Raw genomic sequence first — 20,218 nt, 5'->3', positions numbered from 1 at the left:
TGGAGGGAAAATTTCAGCTCCTACCAGGCAAAACTCAGTGATGGATGAGACCCCAAGCCACAGGGAAATGAACCTTCCATGGGGCTCCTGCTCAGTGAAATCTCACATACAAATTTAATTTCCCTCTTTATCTAGACCAGGAACTCATCAAATCAAGATAGAGACATTATCTGAAATAAAACCAAAAGGTGGTGGAGAAACTTCCTCTGGTACCTCGGTGCTGATCAATCATCCCACAGCTTTAATTTTGAACTTATGGACCCTGACCAAAGTGGCCCAAACTCTTCTGAGGTCCTTGGTGTCACACTGGTGACAACCAACATAAGAGAAGAGGGGACTGCAAGGTGTTGGAAGGATAAAAAGCAAAGCTGGGCATCACTGGGACAGATCAGTCTTGTCTCACTGCTGTTGTATTGGATTTACAGCTTTAAAAAGAAAAAAAAATAGGTTTCTTTTTTTAAATCTGTTTTTGTTTCAAGTTTTGGAACCACCTAGAAGAAAAATAAGGAGCTTGGAGCTGTTGCTGACTTCTGACTAGAATTCCCTCTACACTTTATTTCTCACCCTAGTTTAATATTAATAAGGGAGCCAGCAGGCTCAGGCCAGACTCTGGGGTATGACCTGGTGAAAAAGGTTTCATTATAAAACCTGTAAAAAGCTGACAAATGGAGCCTTATTTGCCCATATTCAGACCATGGGGGGAAAAAACCTAATTCTGCAGCTATGTAAAGCCAGCTGTAAATGTGAATTACGTCAATGTGAGGCATTACCCTCTCAGCTCCAGGTACAGAATTCTCCTGGCACAGAAGCTGAGGATGAAGATGAATGAGTTTGACTTTAACTTTAGCTCCCTAGGACTGGGTTTGCTGTCAGACTGGGCTGGTTTAGGCTGGGATGCATTTCAGCATCAATACCTTAGCTGATTGCCCCTGGGGACAGCACCAGGGATGCAAAGGCTGCCAGAGGCTTAAAAAGCCAAATCATAGAATCATAGAATTAGCCGGGTTGGAAGGGACCTCAGAGATCATCTAGTCCAACCCTTGACCCACCGGAGCAGTTGCTAGACCATGGCACTGAGTGCCACATCCAGTCTTTTTTTAAATGTCTCCAGGGACGGAGAATCTACCACCTCACCGGGCAGTCCATTCCATAGCCTGATCACCCTCTCCGTGAAGAAATTCTTTCTAATATCTAACCTAAACCTCCCCTGGCACAACTTAAGACTGTGTCCTCTTGTCTTGTTGAAGGTCGTCTGTGAAAAGAGTCCAGTTCCCACCTCGCTACAGCCTCCTTTCAGGGAGTTGTAGACAGCAATGAGGTCTCCCCTGAGCCTCCTCTTCTCCAGACTGAACAGCCCCAGCTCTCTCAGCCTCTCCTCATAGGGTCTGTGCTCGAGTCCCTTCACCAGCCTGGTTGCCCTCCTTTGGACCTGCTCCAGGACCTCTACATCCTTCTTAAACTGAGGGGCCCAGAACTGGACACAGGACTCGAGGTGTGGCCTAACCAGCGCTGAGTACAGGGGAAGAATACAGCTTGGGGTGTAAAACTGGGGACAAAAAGGGGTGTGGGGGAGTGGACAGACAGACAAAAAGATGTCAAACTGACAGAAAATTTGGAGATTCCAAAGCTTTTTGGCCAAGTATTTCTGAATTATCCTGGTGACCAATCTGGCTCTAGACCAGTCATTAATTAAATCATCTTAATTCAGCACTGCCTTTCTATACCCAACAGGGAAGATTTTCACCTCCAAAGGGCTTCACAGGGTTGGGAGGGACCTTGATGAAGTAGCACAGGGGATGCAGGATCCAGGACCAGGTTCTGTCCCACAGGACACCTGAGGGTCCTGAGCATCCCTGGGACAGTGCTGCAGTCAAGAGGGAATTGCAGTAGCCAAAGAAATCCTGGAGACAGATTTAGCATCCCAAACAGCACCCACTTGGACCTGATTACATGCTTTATTTCCAAAGTACCAAAACCACCGAGTTTCAGAAAAATAAAACAGCCACCAACCTCAACTCTGCTGGCTAAGCCTTGAATACTCCATCGCAGAGAGAAGTTTATTACTGCAAACTAGAAGTTTATCTTTCAAACAATGACACAAACTCATCAAGGGTGTAAACACCATCTCTGAAGTGACATTTAATACAAATTAATTTACAGCAACTTCGGGGCTCCGTAGGGAGATCTAACCCAGATTCTCTCATGGAAAAGTAAACAGCTTGCCAAGAGAATAGATAAATCTGCAAAGATGTTCATTTAGCTCATCTGGGATTTCTTGGATTGCTATATATTCCAGTAAAAATAAAAGTACCTTTCCCAACCCACTGAGCAGACTTTGCTTTCAAAGAGCTTATTCTGTGTCTCCCAAGCTTGTTATGGATCTGGGCACTAAATACACTTCACAATTTATTTATTTTGATATAAATGGAGTATCCATCCTGAACAGATCAGAAGCATTTCCCATTTTGTTAAAACTCTTTATAAAAAGTGGTTAAGCTTAATCATTGGAAGAAAAAGCTCCCTTGAGGGCTTTCCATGGATTTCTTCCACTAAAGAGAAAGTTTTTCTGAAGTCACAGATGTGAACAAGCAGAACTGGTACAGACAATAATAATCTAATTTTCTCACACTTTTTTCTATGTAGGTTTTCCTTCTTATGCCACAAAAAAAAAAAAAGGATGTAGAGGTCCTGGAACAGGTCCAAAGGAGGGCAACCAGGCTGGTGAAGGGACTCGAGCACAGGCCCTATGAGGAGAGGCTGAGAGAGCTGGGGCTGTTCAGCCTGAAGAAGAGGAGGCTCAGGGGAGACCTCATCGCTGTCTACAACTACCTGAAAGGAGGCTGTAGCGAGGTGGGAACTGGACTCTTTTCACAGACGACCTTCAACAAGACAAGAGGACACAGTCTTAAGTTGTGCCAGGGGAGGTTTAGGTTAGATATTAGAAAGAATTTCTTCACGGAGAGGGTGATCAGGCTATGGAATGGACTGCCCGGTGAGGTGGTAGATTCTCCGTCCCTGGAGACATTTAAAAAAAGACTGGATGTGGCACTCAGTGCCATGGTCTAGCAACTGCTCCGGTGGGTCAAGGGTTGGACTAGATGATCTCTGAGGTCCCTTCCAACCCGGCTAATTCTATGATTCTATGAAAACCCAGACACACTTCCTTGCCCTTAAATTTTAAAATATACAGTGCAACAAGCTGCTGAAAAACAGCTACTCACCTGAGCACTGACTTGGCTAAAAATAAAGCAGAATTTTTTTGTTATTCTTTATGTTTCTTTCCCACCCTTGTGCTCTTTGCTACCTGGTAGTGGGGTGATGAAGCTGAATGGCTTTCACTGGCACCCAAATGTACCATAAAAATACTTTATCCAGAGCACAGGACACAATTTGGTTTATGATGGCATGAACTCCTCATAACAAGAAGTTTTCTTTTTATTCCAAATAACCCAAGAAAGCAGAGAACTAGCTGCAGCCCCTAGTGATAGGGAACCCAAAGCAAACCATACGTGCTCCAAGTTCCAATTTCAAAGCTTCAGAGCTTATTATCCCCTTGGGTTGGGCAGGATGTCAGCACAGGCATTTAGCTTGACACAGCCATAAAATCCAGACTTGCTGCTTCACAACAAGGGCTGGCTGATTGTTCCACTATTTATTTTTATTGCTGCATTCTGGATTCAAACAAAACAGCAGAGGAATCTTCTCCTAAATTCTCCTCTCCTGGTATCTAAGAGGGGCAAGCAGTGTGGGGTTTCTTTCTGGGGTTTCTTTTTCCACATTTTGCAACCACCCAGCAATTCAGATAGCAAAAGCTTTAAGATAAAATAAGGAATGTTGTGCTGGATTCCTTCTTGGCACAATAATAATTTCTCTCTATTTGCTAAGAGCCACATCTGGGGGGATACGGTCTGACCAGGGCTGAATCAAATATTTGCAAGGAAAACTAAAAGTGCAGCTTTCTGATTTATTTTTTTTACATAAAAAAGGGCAGACAAGGGTTTTGGAGAAGAACAGAGAGTTGATAAATAGTTGGGAGAAGTCCTTTTAAAAAGAGATAAATTCCAAGAGCAGCAGCTTGTGGATCCTACTTAAGTATTCCATGTATGAGCAGACACATTTAAAGAGCAAAGGATGAAAAATATTCCACAAAAAAGATTCCAAACATAAAGCTTTACCCACCCCCATATAATAAGTCCTAGAAAGTAAATCCAGAAACCAATTCCTCTTGCTTTTACAGACCACACAATGAATCTACATGCAGATACATTTATTTTTCATCAAGATGTTGGATCCTTTGTCTCTCAAATTACCACCTTTTCTGGGGTGACTTGACACATAACAGCTTAACACAGAACAGCAATGAAGGCTCAGAAAGAAAATGAGGTTGGGGCTGAACAGTGTCTCAGGACTGCCAGCTTTAGAGTCTGGAAACTTTCAGCTCTCCTACAGATTAAACTTGGTGCCTACAGTGGGAAAATATATCTGAAAAAGGGGGAGAGAGGTCTTAGTTAATATTATTTCAAGATAAACATAATTTTTCCCTCAGAAATTTTATTTTCAAAAACTCCAACACTACCACTTCAGTGCCTTTGCATTTAAACATTTTTTTTAATTATTTTTTTTCCTTTTGCTCTGAAAATAGGAGGAAAAAAAGAACAGAGAAGAGCCTGAAAAGAAAGGAGTGGTGATGAGGACAAGTGAAATCCATTTTGCTTTAGGTCTGCAGTGTGCAGGCTCTCAGTGTTCAGCTTTATTCTACAGACTCCTACACTTGTCCTCTCCCATTCCCACATCTCAGTTAGGAAAAGAAAAGAATCAAACTCAAAAACCCCTCAGCATTTACAACCCAGTTCTTTAACTAAGAGACAACAGCAATCAGAGCTTCAAAATGGTTTGGGTTGGAAGGGACCTTAAAGCTCATCCAGTTCCATCTTTGTGGCCCTCCCTCCTCAGAGGATGCTTAATTCGTGTATTATGGGACCAAGTCTCATCTATGAGCCAAAAAAGCTACTGCCCAGAAGTGTTCTTCTTTCAGTTCATCAAGGGAAAGTCCTATCAGTATCCAAGGAGAGAAAGGCAACTTAATTCATCTTGTTTCAAATCCCTCAAGCGCTGTGTGGTGGCTGGAGTCCTGGAAGAGACCAGCTGCTCGTCGAGCTTCAGGAGCAAGAATGGCTCCTCCCGCTACATTTGGTGGAGAATGCGGGCAACATACAGACATCTAAAGAAGCAGCAGCATGAGGAGCTGGCAACAGGAACATTTTCCCTGATTTGAAAAAGTGCCTGGGCTAACACTCTCCCTGAAAGGTATGACCAGCAAGCTCTTTGGATTGGAAACCCCTGAGCCAAGATAAGGATTCTCTCTTTGGAAACCCCTGAGCAGAGGGAAGCCAGGAGGATGGAATCCCATGAGGAAGGGTTAAAACCCGTGTACGGAATCCCATGAGGAACCAGAAAAAAAAAAAGGATGGAATCCCATGAGGAAGGGTTAAAACCCATGTATGGAATCCCATGAGGAACCAGAAACCCATGAGGAACCAGAAATCTCTTTGGAAACCCCTGAGCAAAGGGAAGCCAAGATAAGGATTCTCTCCTTGGAAGCCCCTGAGCAGAGGGAAGCCAAGAGAACAGCAGATACAGGAGGGAGAAGAACAACTCAAAAGGTAGAGACTTTGTGAAAAGTGCCTGGGCTGACATTGAACGGTTGCCTGAGAAGCTAGGGTTAAATCCCGTAAGTTATAAGCGTATTTTTGTGTAAAAAATCCTGTGTGTAAGTTATAAGTGTATTTTTGTGTAAAAAATCCCATGTGTAAAAATCCTGTACTTGGCGCCCCCTCGATGCTCTTAGCTGAGTGTCCCACGGGGCCCGAAGAAAAATCCTGTATGTCTAAATCCTGTATAAGTGTATTCTGTAATAAAATATTTGTAAGCTAGGGCAAACCAGGAAAGCTCTGCTGTAAGAGAGAAAAAAAAAAAAAAAAAAAAAAAAAAAAAAGAAGGGGGAAATATAGAGAAACAAGATAAACCAGGTGCCTCGAATTGCCAGTGAGTGGGTGTGAGTCCACCTGTGCCTGATTAGGACAGGCCCCTATTGGGCATGAGCAAGACCAGGGGACCAATAAAGGTGGGACACACACCCACAGAGAAAAGCTCAGCTCACTCTGGTGCGAGGCATGGAGAGGCCAGCAGCTCGTTGAGCCTCAGGAGCAAGAAAGGCTCTTCCTGCTACACTTCTACCCTGGAAGCGCTGTGTGGTGGCTGGAGTCCTGGAAGAGACCAGCAGCTCGTGGAGCTTCAGGAGCAAGAATGGCTCCTCCCGCTACACTCAAGCATGTCCTTAATTCATTAACTCACTATACTAATAATTCAAATGAATGAAGCTTCTCACCAGCACTCATTTTAATGGAAAAAAATATATACTGAATACTTCTCTCTTTAAGGAAAGTTAGCAGCAAATAGTAAAAATACATTTTTATGGGAAATTCCCCTCATATTTTGATGTGATTCAGTTCTTCCTCTGCATGGTGTGAATGAAAACAGTACCTTTTGTTATGGCTATGGTAGCCCATAAAAGAATGGCATTTTTAAACAGCCAGCCTCTTTAAGATACTATAAATTAATTCAGCTAAACAGGAGCTATCTAGGGTTTCCAGTGGAGAAAGGGGATCTATACAGGGAATAACAAAGCTACTTTGTGTGGGGCAGCTCACCCAGCAGCAAGAGCTGAAAATAGTGAACACCTTCCCTGAGTGCCAGCCAGGCAAAATTTCAGACAGAATTCCATTTTACATTAAATTCACACATTAAATTCCTTACATTGCCATTTTGGGCATGGATCCTGAGTCCCAAGGCCACTTTCAAAGTTTACCCTATACCCAGAGTGCTGCAAGGAACCTTGAAAGGTGCCTCGAACTGGAACCATCACTTTTTGGTGACCTGTTAAAAAAATGCCCTCTGCTCTTTGGTCAAGCATCACTTGCAACACCAAATTCTCACCACTCAAAAGCTCAGAAGAGGTCTTCAGCTGAGCAGTGTTTGTTCTGAGGTATTCAGAGCAATGTTTGATGGGATCAGCAAAAGTAGCTCTAGAAACACAAACAGAATCCTGAAAAAGCTGTCAGCCCCCAGCTTGGACAGGGGCACTCTGTGCTGGGTTAGGAACTGGCTGGAGGGCCGGGCCCAGAGAGTGGTGCTGAACGGGGCTGCATCAAAATGGCGGCTGTGGTGTCCCCCAGGGATCAGTGTTGGGCCCAGTGCTGTTCAATATCTTTAGTGATGATTTAGATGAGGGGATTGAGTCCATCATCAGCAAATTCACAGATGACACTAAGCTGGGGGCAGTGTGGATCAGCTGGAAGGCAGGAGGGCTCTGCAGAGGGACCTGGACAGACTGGAGAGTTGGGATGATCCCAACGGGATGAGGTTCAACATTCCAAGTGCCGGGTCCTGCACTTTGGCCACAACAACCCCATGGGGAGCTCCAGGCTGGGCACAGAGTGGTTGGAGAGTAGCCAGACAGAGAGGGACCTGGGAGTCTGGATTGACAGGAAGGTGACCATGAGCCAGCAGTGTGCCCAGGTGGCCAAGAAGGCCAATGGCATCCTGGGCTGGCTCAGGAAGAGCGTGGCCAGCAGGTCCAGGGAAGGGATTCTGCCCCTGTGCTCAGCTCTGGGGAGGCCACAGCTTGAGTCCTGTGTCCAGTTCTGGGCCCCTCAGGAAGTTCAGGCAGGAGATTGAGGTGCTGGAGCAGGTCCAGAGAAGAGCAAGGAGGCTGTGAAGGGATCCAGCACAAGTGCTGTGAGGAAGGGCTGAGGGAGCTGGGGGTGTTGAGGCTGGAGAAGAGGAGGCTCAGGGGAGACCTCATCACTCTCTCCAACTCCCTGAAAGGAGGTTGGAGCCAGGGGGGGGTTGGGCTCTTTTCCCAGGCAACTCTCAGCAAGACAAGAGGGCACAAAAGGTCTCAAGTTGTGCCAGGGGAGGTTTAGGTTGGAGATGAGAAAGAATTTCTTTCTGGAGAGGGTGATCAGGCATTGGAATGGGCTGCCCAGGGAAGTAGTGGATTCTCCGTGTCTGGAGATCTTTCCAAAGAGCCTGGATGTGGCACTGAGTGCCATGGGCTGGGAACTGCAGCGGGAGTGGATCAAGGGTTGGACTTGATGATCTCTGAGGTCCCTTCCAAACCAGCAGATTCTGTGATTCTATGAAACACTGAAATTGAAACTCCTGCTAGGCCAATGAATTGTCTTTTTTGATTTTTCTTTGAAACTTGTTTTTACAACTTGAAATATTTCTGGTGATTGCAGGTAAGAAGGAAGACATTGGGCACTTCAAAATTTAAGACTGCTTTAACTTAATAATTAGTACTATGAAAATGTACAAAATTAAAAGAGCACTGGTCTCTTGCTGGTGTTGCTCAAGTGTATCACTAGTAATCATTTGCCTATTGCCAAATGATACAATATTTTGATATTAGTGATGTTTGCATTCATTTTCCTAAGAGATTAGAAGCATCTGATGAGGGTATAACATGTAAGTGCTGGTAGCAACCCTGAAAATACCTGAGGAGCCTAATTTCAAGCCTACAATTGTACTTGCACACTACTCATTAAAAACCAAACAGCAAATGAGAATTTCTCCAAAGTTTTTCACTGCAGAAAAAAAATTTTCAAGCACTGCTGGGGACACCTTTGGTAGGGCACCTCACTGCATCTTTCTGGAAAAAATGTCTTGCAGATGACATTGCCATCATGATAAGAGGGGGGAAAACCAAAAACCAATAAAGAAAATCATTCTGTAAAATTTCCATTAAAGTGTGTAACGCTGCAAAGGGTAAAATGAACAAAGACAAAGTGCTCAATAATTCTCTCTGTTGTTCAGGGCTGTAACAAAAGCTCTGGCTCAGGTAGCTGCATCGTGTTATCCTTGTTCACAAAAGTAAATAGATCCAGTAGCTCATACAATGGCTTTTTGTGGAAGGGCTGAAGAATGAGCACAGTGTTTCACCCAGGCAGGAGATGAGACAGAAAAGCTCTTTGAAGCACTCCTGATGCTTCAGAGCTTTGCTGGAGGTAATGGAAAGAGATGAGGTGGAAAATTGCCTCCTAGAGGTTGGTGTGGTCCCTAAGGTTTCCTTCCCTCCCACCCCACTATTTTGGACAGAAAGGGAAATTAAATCTTTATGACCACTCTTATTCTAAGACTTGAAAAAAGATGATGATTGCCTTGGGCATCTCCCTACCCTTCAGTAAGGAGCCCAGTAGGAGAAGGCTACTCTAAAAGAGTGAAAAGACTTAACTGGGAGTAATTCGGAAGTACTGGGACTGAAATGTGAGGGCTACATCTTGGGCAGTTTCTCCAAAGAGGAGTCCAAAGTACAAGAGTGGATAATGTAGGTAGGGAACAGCCTGGAAGAGCTTTACAAACCTTTTTTTGGCATTCGAAACCATTTTGCAGAATATCAGTATTACATTATTTGAATAAAATTGAAGGTTTTACACAACTGCCAGTTAGTAAAACATAACATGTGCATACTTACATTGGAACATTACTTTTAAAGAACAAAACAAAACCCCACCAACCCCTCCCCCCCCAAAAAAAATAGAAAAAAAAAAAACCCAACACACCAGTAGTTGATAAGTAGCATTTAAAAACAGTAAATTCTGGATTTTTTTTACTATTATTATTATTTTTCCTCCTCTAACTAAAGGATTGCAGTCAGATAAAAATAAGACTAAACTTGTCCATCTCTAACTCCAAACACAACAAGCAACCAAAAGGAGATGATTCTTGAGTTATTCTGAGCCTGCCAATGATGTGGTCCTTCAGAACAAGGCCCTGAACTTCCCATTTCCTGAGCAGGGATTTCTCCTGGTGTCAGTGGGTGCAGGAACCTTATTTTTGCTGACAGATCAACATCAATTTATCTTCATGCAGCACCTGATCATCAAACCAGCAGGATGGATTCCACCTACTTGTTTTTCAGAGAGGTCTCCGAGAGCTCCCAGATTGCAGCACAAAAACATTTCCCAAAAAGTACTGAAAAGTCCCTTGGGTTTCATTGTGCTCATGAGAAACTTTTCTTGGCTCACCTTTGCAGTTGCCCCGATAGGCAATTTCCAGCTGAGGGTCTTTGCATTTTGCTCTCTGGAACTCACAGCGGGACAGAAAGGTTCTTCCATCCGAGGCACAGAGGGATTTCTGGGGGGAACCTGCACAGTCCAGGCTGCATTCTCTGTCTTTGTCTTGGTCCACTCTCAAAAACTAGAAAAGAGAAATTCATGCTGTAGGATTCATAGAACTGGCTGGGTTGGAAGGGACCTCAGAGATCATCAAGTCCAACCCTTGATCCACTCCCGCTGCAGTTCCCAGCCCATGGCACTCAGTGCCACATCCAGGCTCTTTGGAAAGATCTCCAGACACGGAGAATCCACTACTTCCCTGGGCAGCCCATTCCAATGCCTGAGCACCCTCTCCAGAAAGAAATTCTTTCTCATCTCCAACCTAAACCTTCCCTGGCACAACTTGAGACCTTTTGTGCCCTCTTGTCTTGCTGAGAGTTGCCTGGGAAAAGAGCCCAACCCCCCCTGGCTCCAACCTCCTTTCAGGGAGTTGGAGAGAGTGATGAGGTCTCCCCTGAGCCTCCTCTTCTCCAGTCTCAACACCCCCAGCTCCCTCAGCCCTTTCTCACAGCACTTGTGCTGGATCCCTTCACAGCCTCCTTGCTCTTCTCTGGACCTGCTCCAGCACCTCAAGCTCCTTCCTGAACTTCCTGAGGGGCCCAGAACTGGACACAGGACTCAAGCTGTGGCCTCCCCAGAGCTGAGCACAGGGGCAGAATCCCTTCCCTGGACCTGCTGGCCACGCTGTTCCTGAGCCAGCCCAGGATGCCATTGGCCTTCTGGCCACCTGGGCACACTGCTGGCTCATGGTCACCTTCCTGTCAATCCAGACTCCCAGGTCCCTCTCTGTCTGGCTGCTCTCCAACCACTCTGTGCCCAGCCTGGAGCTCCCCATGGGGTTGTTGTGGCCAAAGTGCAGGACCCGGCACTTGGAATGTTGAACCTCATCCCGTTGGGATCATCCCAACTCTCCAGTCTGTCCAGGTCCCTCTGCAGAGCCCTCCTGCCTTCCAGCTGATCCACACTCCCCCCCAGCTTAGTGTCATCTGCAAACTTGCTGATGATGAAATGATGCTTTGCACATAGCTACCAGGAGTTAATAATTCCTCCAAGCACAAGGGAAGACCTAAAAAATGTCTTAATCCAGCAGAAACATTGGTTTTATCCAAGCTACTTCATCCTCACAAACCTCTGGAACACAAAATTTGGAAAATTTAGAAACTGAGGCTCCTAAGAGCAAACAAGAAACTGCAAATACTACAAGTATTTGAAGAGGGAAGTGTAGGACAAGCTAAAAAATTCAGAAAATATGTGCTTAAGGTAGTTTCCCTGTGGTTTATTACACTAAAATAAAAAAATGCATAAAGAGAGTAATAAATCTCCTTAAACTTCCCACTTAAAGTGTGTTCTATTTGCATTTCCTATCACTGCATGGGAGGAACTGCAGATCCCTTTTTGGAGAGCACACCTGGAAACAGAGACACAATCTCAAAAGTATCACTTTAAAATATTAGTCATATGGTGGAGTTTTGACCAAAATTGTTAAATTTTAGTGGGGCAGCAATATAAAAAGGAAATCTTCCTTTTCACAATGTTTTTGAGACACTTTTCTCTGCCAACAGCCATTAGCTTCAGAAGTAAATTACTCACAAATTGCACACAAACCCCAAAAGCTTTATTCCTGGAATTTAGTTGCTCAGCTCCAAAAGCAGGGAAAAGATGTTCCTTTTTGCCCCATTTCAGCACCGTGTTTCAGATCCTTCCTGCTGACAGCAATTCCTAATTTACTGAGCTGAGGGAGAAGGCAGGAAAACTCCTCACCTCCCTTTACCTACAACCTGGGCAAGAGTGAAGCCAAGATTCCATGAAATTATGTTGGTCTTCAGGGCCTAAAACATCTGCAGGACTTCTGGTTTAGGAAAAAAGGACCAAAGGGGGCATCTGGCAGATAAATTTCATCTATTCCTCAAGTTTCTGCTCTGGATCTGGTGATGGGAGATCAACTGAACTCCTTAGTTTGTCAACTCCTTATTTCTAAGGACCCCTAAGCAATGGGTGGGCACTTTGGGTCTTTCATTTCTCCTCACAACATCCCTGGTGAGCAGAAAATTATTTGTCAAAAAGCACAGGAAGGTTCCATGACCCACAGGAAATCATGGGGTGGAGCAGCGAACTGAACCCAGGCACTAGGAAAAAAAAAATTAAAAAAAAGAAAGAAAAAAAAGAAAAATCACCCACAGCAACATCCTTGCATCTTTCCCATTTTTCTCCCAGACTTTCCCCATCTTTTCTGCTTTGAGTTGTTGCAGGGGTTCAGCTGGGCATGTCTGATGGTGGGGGACAAACCACAGAAACACAGTGGGCAGAAAACCCCCTCAAGCATCAGAAGAACAAAATCCACTCCCTGGAGAGCATGACAGCTCACAGATAAAGCTCTATTATTTTAAAGGGTATTTATCCAAAGATTTTCCTTTAAGTATTTTCTTATTTCAAAGCCTTAGAGGAGATTAGGGTAAATTATGGGTTCAAGCATATTTAAGGAACCTGGAAAAGCAGAGGATGAAGACATACCAGGGAGACAAAACCACTTGAATAACTTGTTGGTTAGCCAAACCTCACTGGAGAATTGGGGTTATCCAGCTAAACAATTTCCACCAAGTTAGTGCAACTGAGGGATTTAAAAGCAGGAAGGACAAAAAGGCAAGGAACTGAGGGAGAGAATAGAAAATGTACTTTAACCCATCCAAAAAAAAAAGAAAAAAAAAGGGGGAAAACGTGATTGCTATTTCAAACACTCCATTATCATTTTCACTACAAGAGCAGAAGATGGTGCAAGGCCAAAGCAGCATTGCTGGCCCACAGGTAGCCAGAAGAATCAATAATTATGTTTAAAGTAATACAAAATGTTGAAATAAGCAATGATACTTCTCACAGGATTGCTATTTATTTGAACAGGAACAAGCAGTCAGGGACACAAAAACTGGGATGGTATCAATTCATGTTTTAGAGCTCTATTTTCCTGGGAAAATATTCATTTTCATTAAAATAGGGCAGTTCAGAGAGAAAAAGGGGGTTCTAGATGCACCAGAGAGTGACTCACCTTGGATCTGGCTCGTGTATCTCTAAGTTCTTTCAACACTCAAATCTATTTTTGTAAAAACTTGTGATTCACTGGAAGAGAAGCTTAAACCAACATTTTTGTTGAGTCCTGGTAGCAACTGAAGTAAAGCCAACACAAGGTGACCACCCTAAGGTGGAGCAAAAACTGGAATGTTCTGTTTAAACCCTATTAAAAAGGAACCCACTTTTAACAGAGGTGTTCCTGCCCCTAAGAACACAGAACCCAGCAGAGTCAAGTTGCAGAAAATGGTTTTCAAGTACAAATCTGAGCTTCTGCTAGGGATTAACAGGCACTCAGCTGGAGTTTAAGCTTTAACTTATCTCCTTCTTACCATTTTTACATCATAAAACAATATTACAGCCTTCAATTCCTTTCAGCCTTTCCAAAGCCAATATTCAAGGGGTCTCCTGTTCTACACAAGGCTCTGCTCTAAAGCCTCATGGAACATTCCTGAGAAGAATGAGAATGGGGTTATAGCAGAAAAAATCTTTAATTTCCCTCAGCAAATAAACCCAAAAGTCACTAGAAACTGCATGCATCCTCTTGACAGATATTATAAATATTATTGTATTATTTATTACAAATAGTATTTATTATGAATAGTATTTATTGTGAATAATATTAATTGTGAATATGATTGTCCTGGTTGGGGCAAAGCAGTTTGCTTTCACTAAAAGCAAAAGTACAAGACAGAAAATCACCTTTATCCTGGCCCAAACCAGGACATTGATTTATTGTGAATATGATTTATTGTGAATATGATTTACTGACATGTCTTTCAGGCATCATGGAATTCCAGTATTTTCCTTCTCTGTCTCACACACCAAAGACTTCAAAGGGAGTGAGATGTGCCCTGCTGTAGAGTTGGCAGTCCTGGGGATCTTTCCTCCCTCTGGTCTGGAGTTGAACACTAGATCAGTCAGATTTAGAACTTGTAGCTACTCAAAACCTTGCTTATACAAAAAAACAATTAATTCTCCTTTGTTCTCCACTCTGCTTTATCTTTCAGCTGTGTTGTGGTCACTGCTCCCAAGCCCTGGGCTGTGGATGGGCAGGATGCTCATTTCCTTGGCCACAAGCAGCATGGTGGAGACCATGAGGAAGTTTTTCCAGTACCTCAACTGGAGGCATTCTGTGGACCATTTACCTTGCTATTAAACCATTTATCAAGCTAGCATGGCCATGAACTTGTTCAGTGCAGTGCTACCACTTGCATCTGCTCTTGACCATACACTACCCACTTCTCTGGGAGGGATTCAGTGTCCTTCTCTCTGCTCAACATCCCTGCCAGGGCAGAGAAGATCAACATCCCAACATGATGACCACTTTCCTTTGGTCAGAAGCCACTGCCTTATGAACCCAAGCAAGGCAAGGGAGTCTTCCCCAACTTTTTTTTATTATTATTTTTATTATTTGGGCCAGCTCAACCCTAAAGAAGTTTACTTGCACTCTTCAAGAGACTACAGAACAAAAAGCATCACTCATAACTAAACTAAACCTATTTTTACTTTGCCCCCCTCTAAGTTTCTGGAATTTTTTTTTTTTTTTTTGGAGCTGAAGCCCCAGAAACTGCTTTTCTGTCTGTGGAAAGAAACTCCCATTCCCTTCTATAAGCTCAGGTTGGAGTCTGGGCACTAGGGAAAAAAGAGAAACCTTCAAGAAGATGGATTTGGATTGCTCACCAGAGGTTTTCAACCTCTTTTCTTCAACTTCCCCTTCAATTTCCACCAGACCTATAAACCTTCCACCAACAGTAGATATTTAGACATACAAGAAGGGGGGGGTTTATGTTACTTTTTTTTTTTATAACTATATATAGGATTTTCCCTCTGACCAAATGAAAACTACTGCTTGAGAATCCAAAATGAAGTTCAAGCCTGCTTGCAAAAAAAATAGAAGAACACTTCATCTGGGGTGGCTGAGGGCCAAAAAAAAAAAACAATAATATAAAATAAAAGCCCTGAAAAAGAAGCAGAAGAGCAGAGATGGATGTTTGACATCCCAGCTTAGCTTGGAAAAGCCTCGTGCAGACAATGGCTTTGAAAGGCAATTTATTTTTTTTTTTCTTTTCTCCTGCATCTGGTTACTGTAAGAGGTTGGATGGAAGGGTCTGGGACTCCCCTGCTGCTGGCATGGGAGGTCTGGGAAGAGCCCCTGGAGCAGCAGGCTCTAAAGTGGCTCCGTGCTCAGGGCTTTGTGCTGCTGAAATATGTGCTGATTCCCAGTGATTTATGGATCTGTGCAGTTTCTGTCTGATAGCTGCCTGAGGGGCAGATGGGGAAATCTCCAGGCTAGGAATATTTTGCTCCCTCTGGGCTCATCTGCAATGGGAAAATGAGTTAGACAATAGCAATATATATGTGTGCTTGTGTATTTATGTATGCACATGTGTATATATCTATATATACACATTATTGTGGAGATCTATCCACACATGCAGGCTGTAGTATGTAAAGATTTATTGCCATGTATATCTCAGCCAAAGGCAATGATGTTTAGGTCTCAACACCCTACAGTCTGCCCCAGAGAATCAGAGAATCATAGAATCCTTGGGGTTGGAAGGGACCTCGAAAGATCATCTAGTCCAACCCCCCCTGCCATAGCAGGGCCACCTAGAGCACCTCGCATAGGAACGTGTCCAGGCGGGTTTTGAATGTCTCCAGTGAAGGAGACTCCACGACCCCCCTGGGCAGCCTGTTCCAGGGCTCTGTCACCCTTACAGGAAAAAAATTTTTCCGGATATTCAACTTGAACCTCCTGTGCTCCAATTTACACCCATTACCCCTTGTCCTATCACTGGTCACCACTGAGAAGAGCCTAACTCCATCTCCCTGACACTCACCCCTTACATATTTGAACACATTGATGAGGTCACCCCTCAGTCTCCTTTTCTCCAAACTAAAGAGACCCAGCTCCCTCAGCCTTTCCTCATAAGGGAGATGTTCCACTCCCTTCATCATCTTAGTAGCTCTGCGCTGGACTCTTTCAAGCACTTCCCTGTCCTTCTTGAACTGAGGGGCCCAGAACTGGACACAATACTCCAGGTGCGGCCTCACCAATGCAGAATAGAGGGGGAGGAGAACCTCTCTTGACCTACTAACCACACCCTTTCTAATGCACCCCAGGATGCCATTGGCCTTCTTGGCCACAAGGGCACATTGCTGGCTCATGGTCACCTTCTTGTCTACCAGGACCCCCAGGTCTCTTTCACCTACACTGCTCTCCAGCAGGTCAGCCCCCAACCTATACTGGGACATCGTGTTGTTCTTCCCCAAATGCAAAACTCTACACTTCCCCTTGTTGAATTTCATCATGTTTCTCTCTGCCCAACTCTCCAGCCTGGCTAAGTCTCTCTGAATGGCAGCACAGCCTTCTGGTGTGTCAGCCACTCCTCCCAGCTTAGTGTCATCAGCAAACTTGCTGAGGGTACATTCTATACCCTCATCCAAGTCGTTGATGAAGATATTGAACAACACCGGTCCCAGTACCGACCCCTGAGGGACTCCACTAGTCACACACCTCCAACCAGATTCTGCCCCATTGACTACAACTCTCTGACTCCTTCCTTTCAACCAGTTCCTGATCCAACAGGATCAGAGCACTGAAAGCAGCCAGTCCCTCAGTTAATCTGCTTTATTAAAACATCACTCATTTTTTTCAATACTCATCTCCTCACTTTGCTGCAAGGAAGGAAGCAGAAGGTACAAACCCTGCTCTTACCCCATGACACAGAGAAATATTCCAGCACTAGGACTGGATGTATGGAGAACCTAAGTTCTCCTTATCACTCAGTTCTTTAAAACAGTACCAGAAGATCCCTTTAAAATTAAGATTCTTAACTGCTGTACTTTGATTCATTTACCTTGTGCCATCCCACTGAAACAAAACACTTTTTCATGCCTGTTCCAGCACAAACCCAGAGCTGCCACCTCCAAATTGTGACATTTGTCCAGACAGAGAACATCAGCATTGAGGTCAAGTTTGCACAGAAGGATTTACAGAGAAAGCCAACACACAGAACTAATCCTATTATTCTGATAGATTGGGACAATTCCTGTTCCCACAGGTTTCCAGGAGAATTTTATCCAAGGTTTCCAGCAGGGGCTTCTACATCTGGAGGGCAGCAGAGGGGAGCAGATGCTCTCTTGCCAGCTGAGATTGTTCTTGTGTTATTGGAAAAGCTTCTGTGAAACAACACAGAACCCACACCCCCACCTCTCTGCCTCATTTCATAAAAGGAATAATTAAGGTTGGAAGAGACCCTTAAGATCACCAAGTCCAACCATCATTTTATCAGACTCTCCATGTGCAACTTCCCAAACTCTTTCCACAGAAATTCCACCCAGGATGATGGAAAGAAATGGGTGGACTATGAAACTTCACTGGGTGGGAAGGGGGAGTTTTGATTTGTTGGGGTTTTTGGTGAGGTTGGTGGTGGTAGTGTTTGGGTTTTTTCCTCATTTTTGGGGCACTACCCAAAGTCAGCTCCAAATTTCCTACCCTTAGGACAGGACTTTGCTTTATTCCCTCAGTGCACAGAGCAAAGTGAAGCTCTTGGAGACACTGCCAAAGCTCCAAACCCTCACTCTCTTGCTATGATCAGCACAGAGAGTTGACAATTAAACAGGATTGTGCTTTGATTGATAGGCTTTGCTTTGGCATGTTAATTTTTGGAGAGATTTTTAAGCTTTTTTTAAGTTGTTTTTGCTTTACTCCTTTAACAGATATTATTTTTAAGTTGCTGTATTGACAGAGGAATGGCAGGGAATAACCAGCACTTCTTTTTACTGCTGCTTCACAACTGACTCAAAAAAAAAAGGGAAAACCTCTCAGTTGTGCAACCACATAAATTAGGAAGGCCTGAGCTGAAACTGGAGCAAACAGAGTGAAAATGATCTTCCCAGCTTTGGAGAAAGGATGGACAACACTTGGTCACCTGTGCACTCCCAAGTTTCATCACTACCATCTCACCCAAAAAAAGTTCCTCCCAAAAAAAGCCTAAAGAGATTTCAGGTGATTTGGTAGCTCCAGAGTATTTCAGGATCACTCATTGGCTACAGGAGAATTATTTTGGGGCTGGGAAGGCAAGGAAATAACCAGTTTAGGGAAATAGAAAGAAAACGGACTCTGTAAGGGGTTCAGAAGTGCCAGTTGAGCAGATTTTTCTTCTATTTATTATAATTCTGAACAAAAAATACTTTTTCTGCTCACTGGAGACATAGGGCAAGTTACACCGAGAACTTTTGGGCTGTTTAAGCACTCTGAGTATCATAGAATCATAGAATCATAGAATTAGCCAGATTGGAAGGGACCTCAGAGATCATCTAGTCCAACCCTTGACCCACCGGAGCAGTTGCTAGACCATGGCACTGAGTGCCACATCCAGTCTTTTTTTAAATGTCTCCAGGGACGGAGAATCTACCACCTCACCGGGCAGTCCATTCCATAGCCTGATCACCCTCTCCGTGAAGAAATTCTTTCTAATATCTAACCTAAACCTCCCCTGGCACAACTTAAGACTGTGTCCTCTTGTCTTGTTGAAGGTCGTCTGTGAAAAGTGTCCAGTTCCCACCTGGCTACAGCCTCCTTTCAGGTAGTTGTAGACAGCAATGAGGTCTCCCCTGAGCCTCCTCTTCTCCAGGCTGAACAGCCCCAGCTCTCTCAGCCTCTCCTCATAGGGCCTGTGCTCGAGTCCCTTCACCAGCCTGGTTGCCCTCTTTAGGACCTGTTCCAGGACCTCTACATCCTTCTTAAACTGAGGCGCCCAGAACTGGACACAGGACTCGAGGTGTGGCCTAACCAGCGCTGAGTACAGGGGAAGAATCACCTCCCTGGACCTGCTGGCCACGCTCTTCCTGATACAGGCCAGGATGCCATTGGCCTTCTTGGCCACCTGGGCACACTGCTGGCTCATGGTCACCTTCCTGTCAATGCAGACTCCCAGGTCCCTTTCTGCCTGGCTGCTCTCCAGCCACTCTGTCCCCAGCCTGTAGCGCTGCATGGGGTTGTTGTGGCCAAAGTGCAGGACCCGGCACTTGGAATGTTGAACCTCATCCCGTTGGAATCGGCCCAGCTCTCCAGTCTGTCCAGGTCCCTCTGCAGAGCCCTCCTGCCTTCGAGTTGGTCCACACTTCCTCCCAGCTTGGTGTCATCTGCGAATTTGCTGATGATGGACTCAATCCCTTCGTCTCGGTCGTCAGTAAAGATATTGAACAGCACTGGGCCCAACACTGATCCCTAGGGGACACCACAGCCGCCATTTTGATGCAGCCCCGTTCAGCACCACTCTCTGGGCCCGGCCCTCCAGCCAGTTCCTAACCCAGCACAGAGTGCCCCTGTCCAAGCTGGGGGCTGACAGCTTTTTCAGGAGAATGCTATGGGGGACGGTGTCACTACAAGGACCAGGGGTCTAAAACTCATTTTTCCCTCCATTAGGCTTTGTCTTCACTTCTTGAAGGGCCCTTCTCTTCAATAATTTAATTCTAGGATCTGGTTCCATCTCTGCTCTGGTTAATCCCCAGACTCCAAGAGGAGCAGGTTTGGGTTCCTGATGAGCAGCACTCAGCCCTGGCCAACTCCCCTTCCAGAAGGACCTTTCCCTGATTCCTTGGGATGCTCCCACAATTATAATCCTTGGAAGCACAGAGCACTCCCTCCAGATTGCTCATGCCAGAAGCTGCAAAGTCAAGAAGTGTCAGAAACAATGTCTGAACAATTTGGTGGCATTGACACCCTTATAGCTAAAAATGAACCAATTCATTTCCAAGAGATGATAAAAGACTCTCAGTGGCAATAAAACATCTGTTATCTGATTTCATTCACCCACTTCCAAAATTAGGAGTCCTCCATGTTCCCACAAAACCTCTCCAGTTCTGCAAATTGAGCTTAGTGTCTTCACTACAGATTAAAAACAAACCATCCATTTAATACCAGAGATATTTAAAAGCCAGAAAAGCACACCACAGCGGGGATAAACAGA

At 44.6% G+C, this 20,218-nt stretch overlaps 1 protein-coding gene across 6 annotated transcripts in view; it reads right to left on the bottom strand.

Moving 5' to 3' along the window:
* SMOC2 (SPARC related modular calcium binding 2) overlaps positions 1 to 20,218 on the bottom strand; it is a 156,414-nt gene that overhangs the window by 97,583 nt on the left and 38,613 nt on the right. For all 6 annotated transcript variants that reach the window (XM_030448386.1, XM_030448388.1, XM_030448391.1 and 3 more), the window contains exon 2: positions 10,089 to 10,260. In XM_030448386.1, the coding sequence (XP_030304246.1) occupies positions 10,089 to 10,260 (172 nt within the window). The remainder of the gene's footprint in view (positions 1 to 10,088; positions 10,261 to 20,218) is intronic.

This window comes from Calypte anna, chromosome 3 (assembly GCF_003957555.1).
Source record: "Calypte anna isolate BGI_N300 chromosome 3, bCalAnn1_v1.p, whole genome shotgun sequence".
NCBI classification, from domain to species: domain Eukaryota; kingdom Metazoa; phylum Chordata; class Aves; order Apodiformes; family Trochilidae; genus Calypte; species Calypte anna.
The sequence above is the reverse complement of the archived record's forward strand: the minus strand, read 5'-3'. Positions and strand labels throughout refer to the sequence as shown.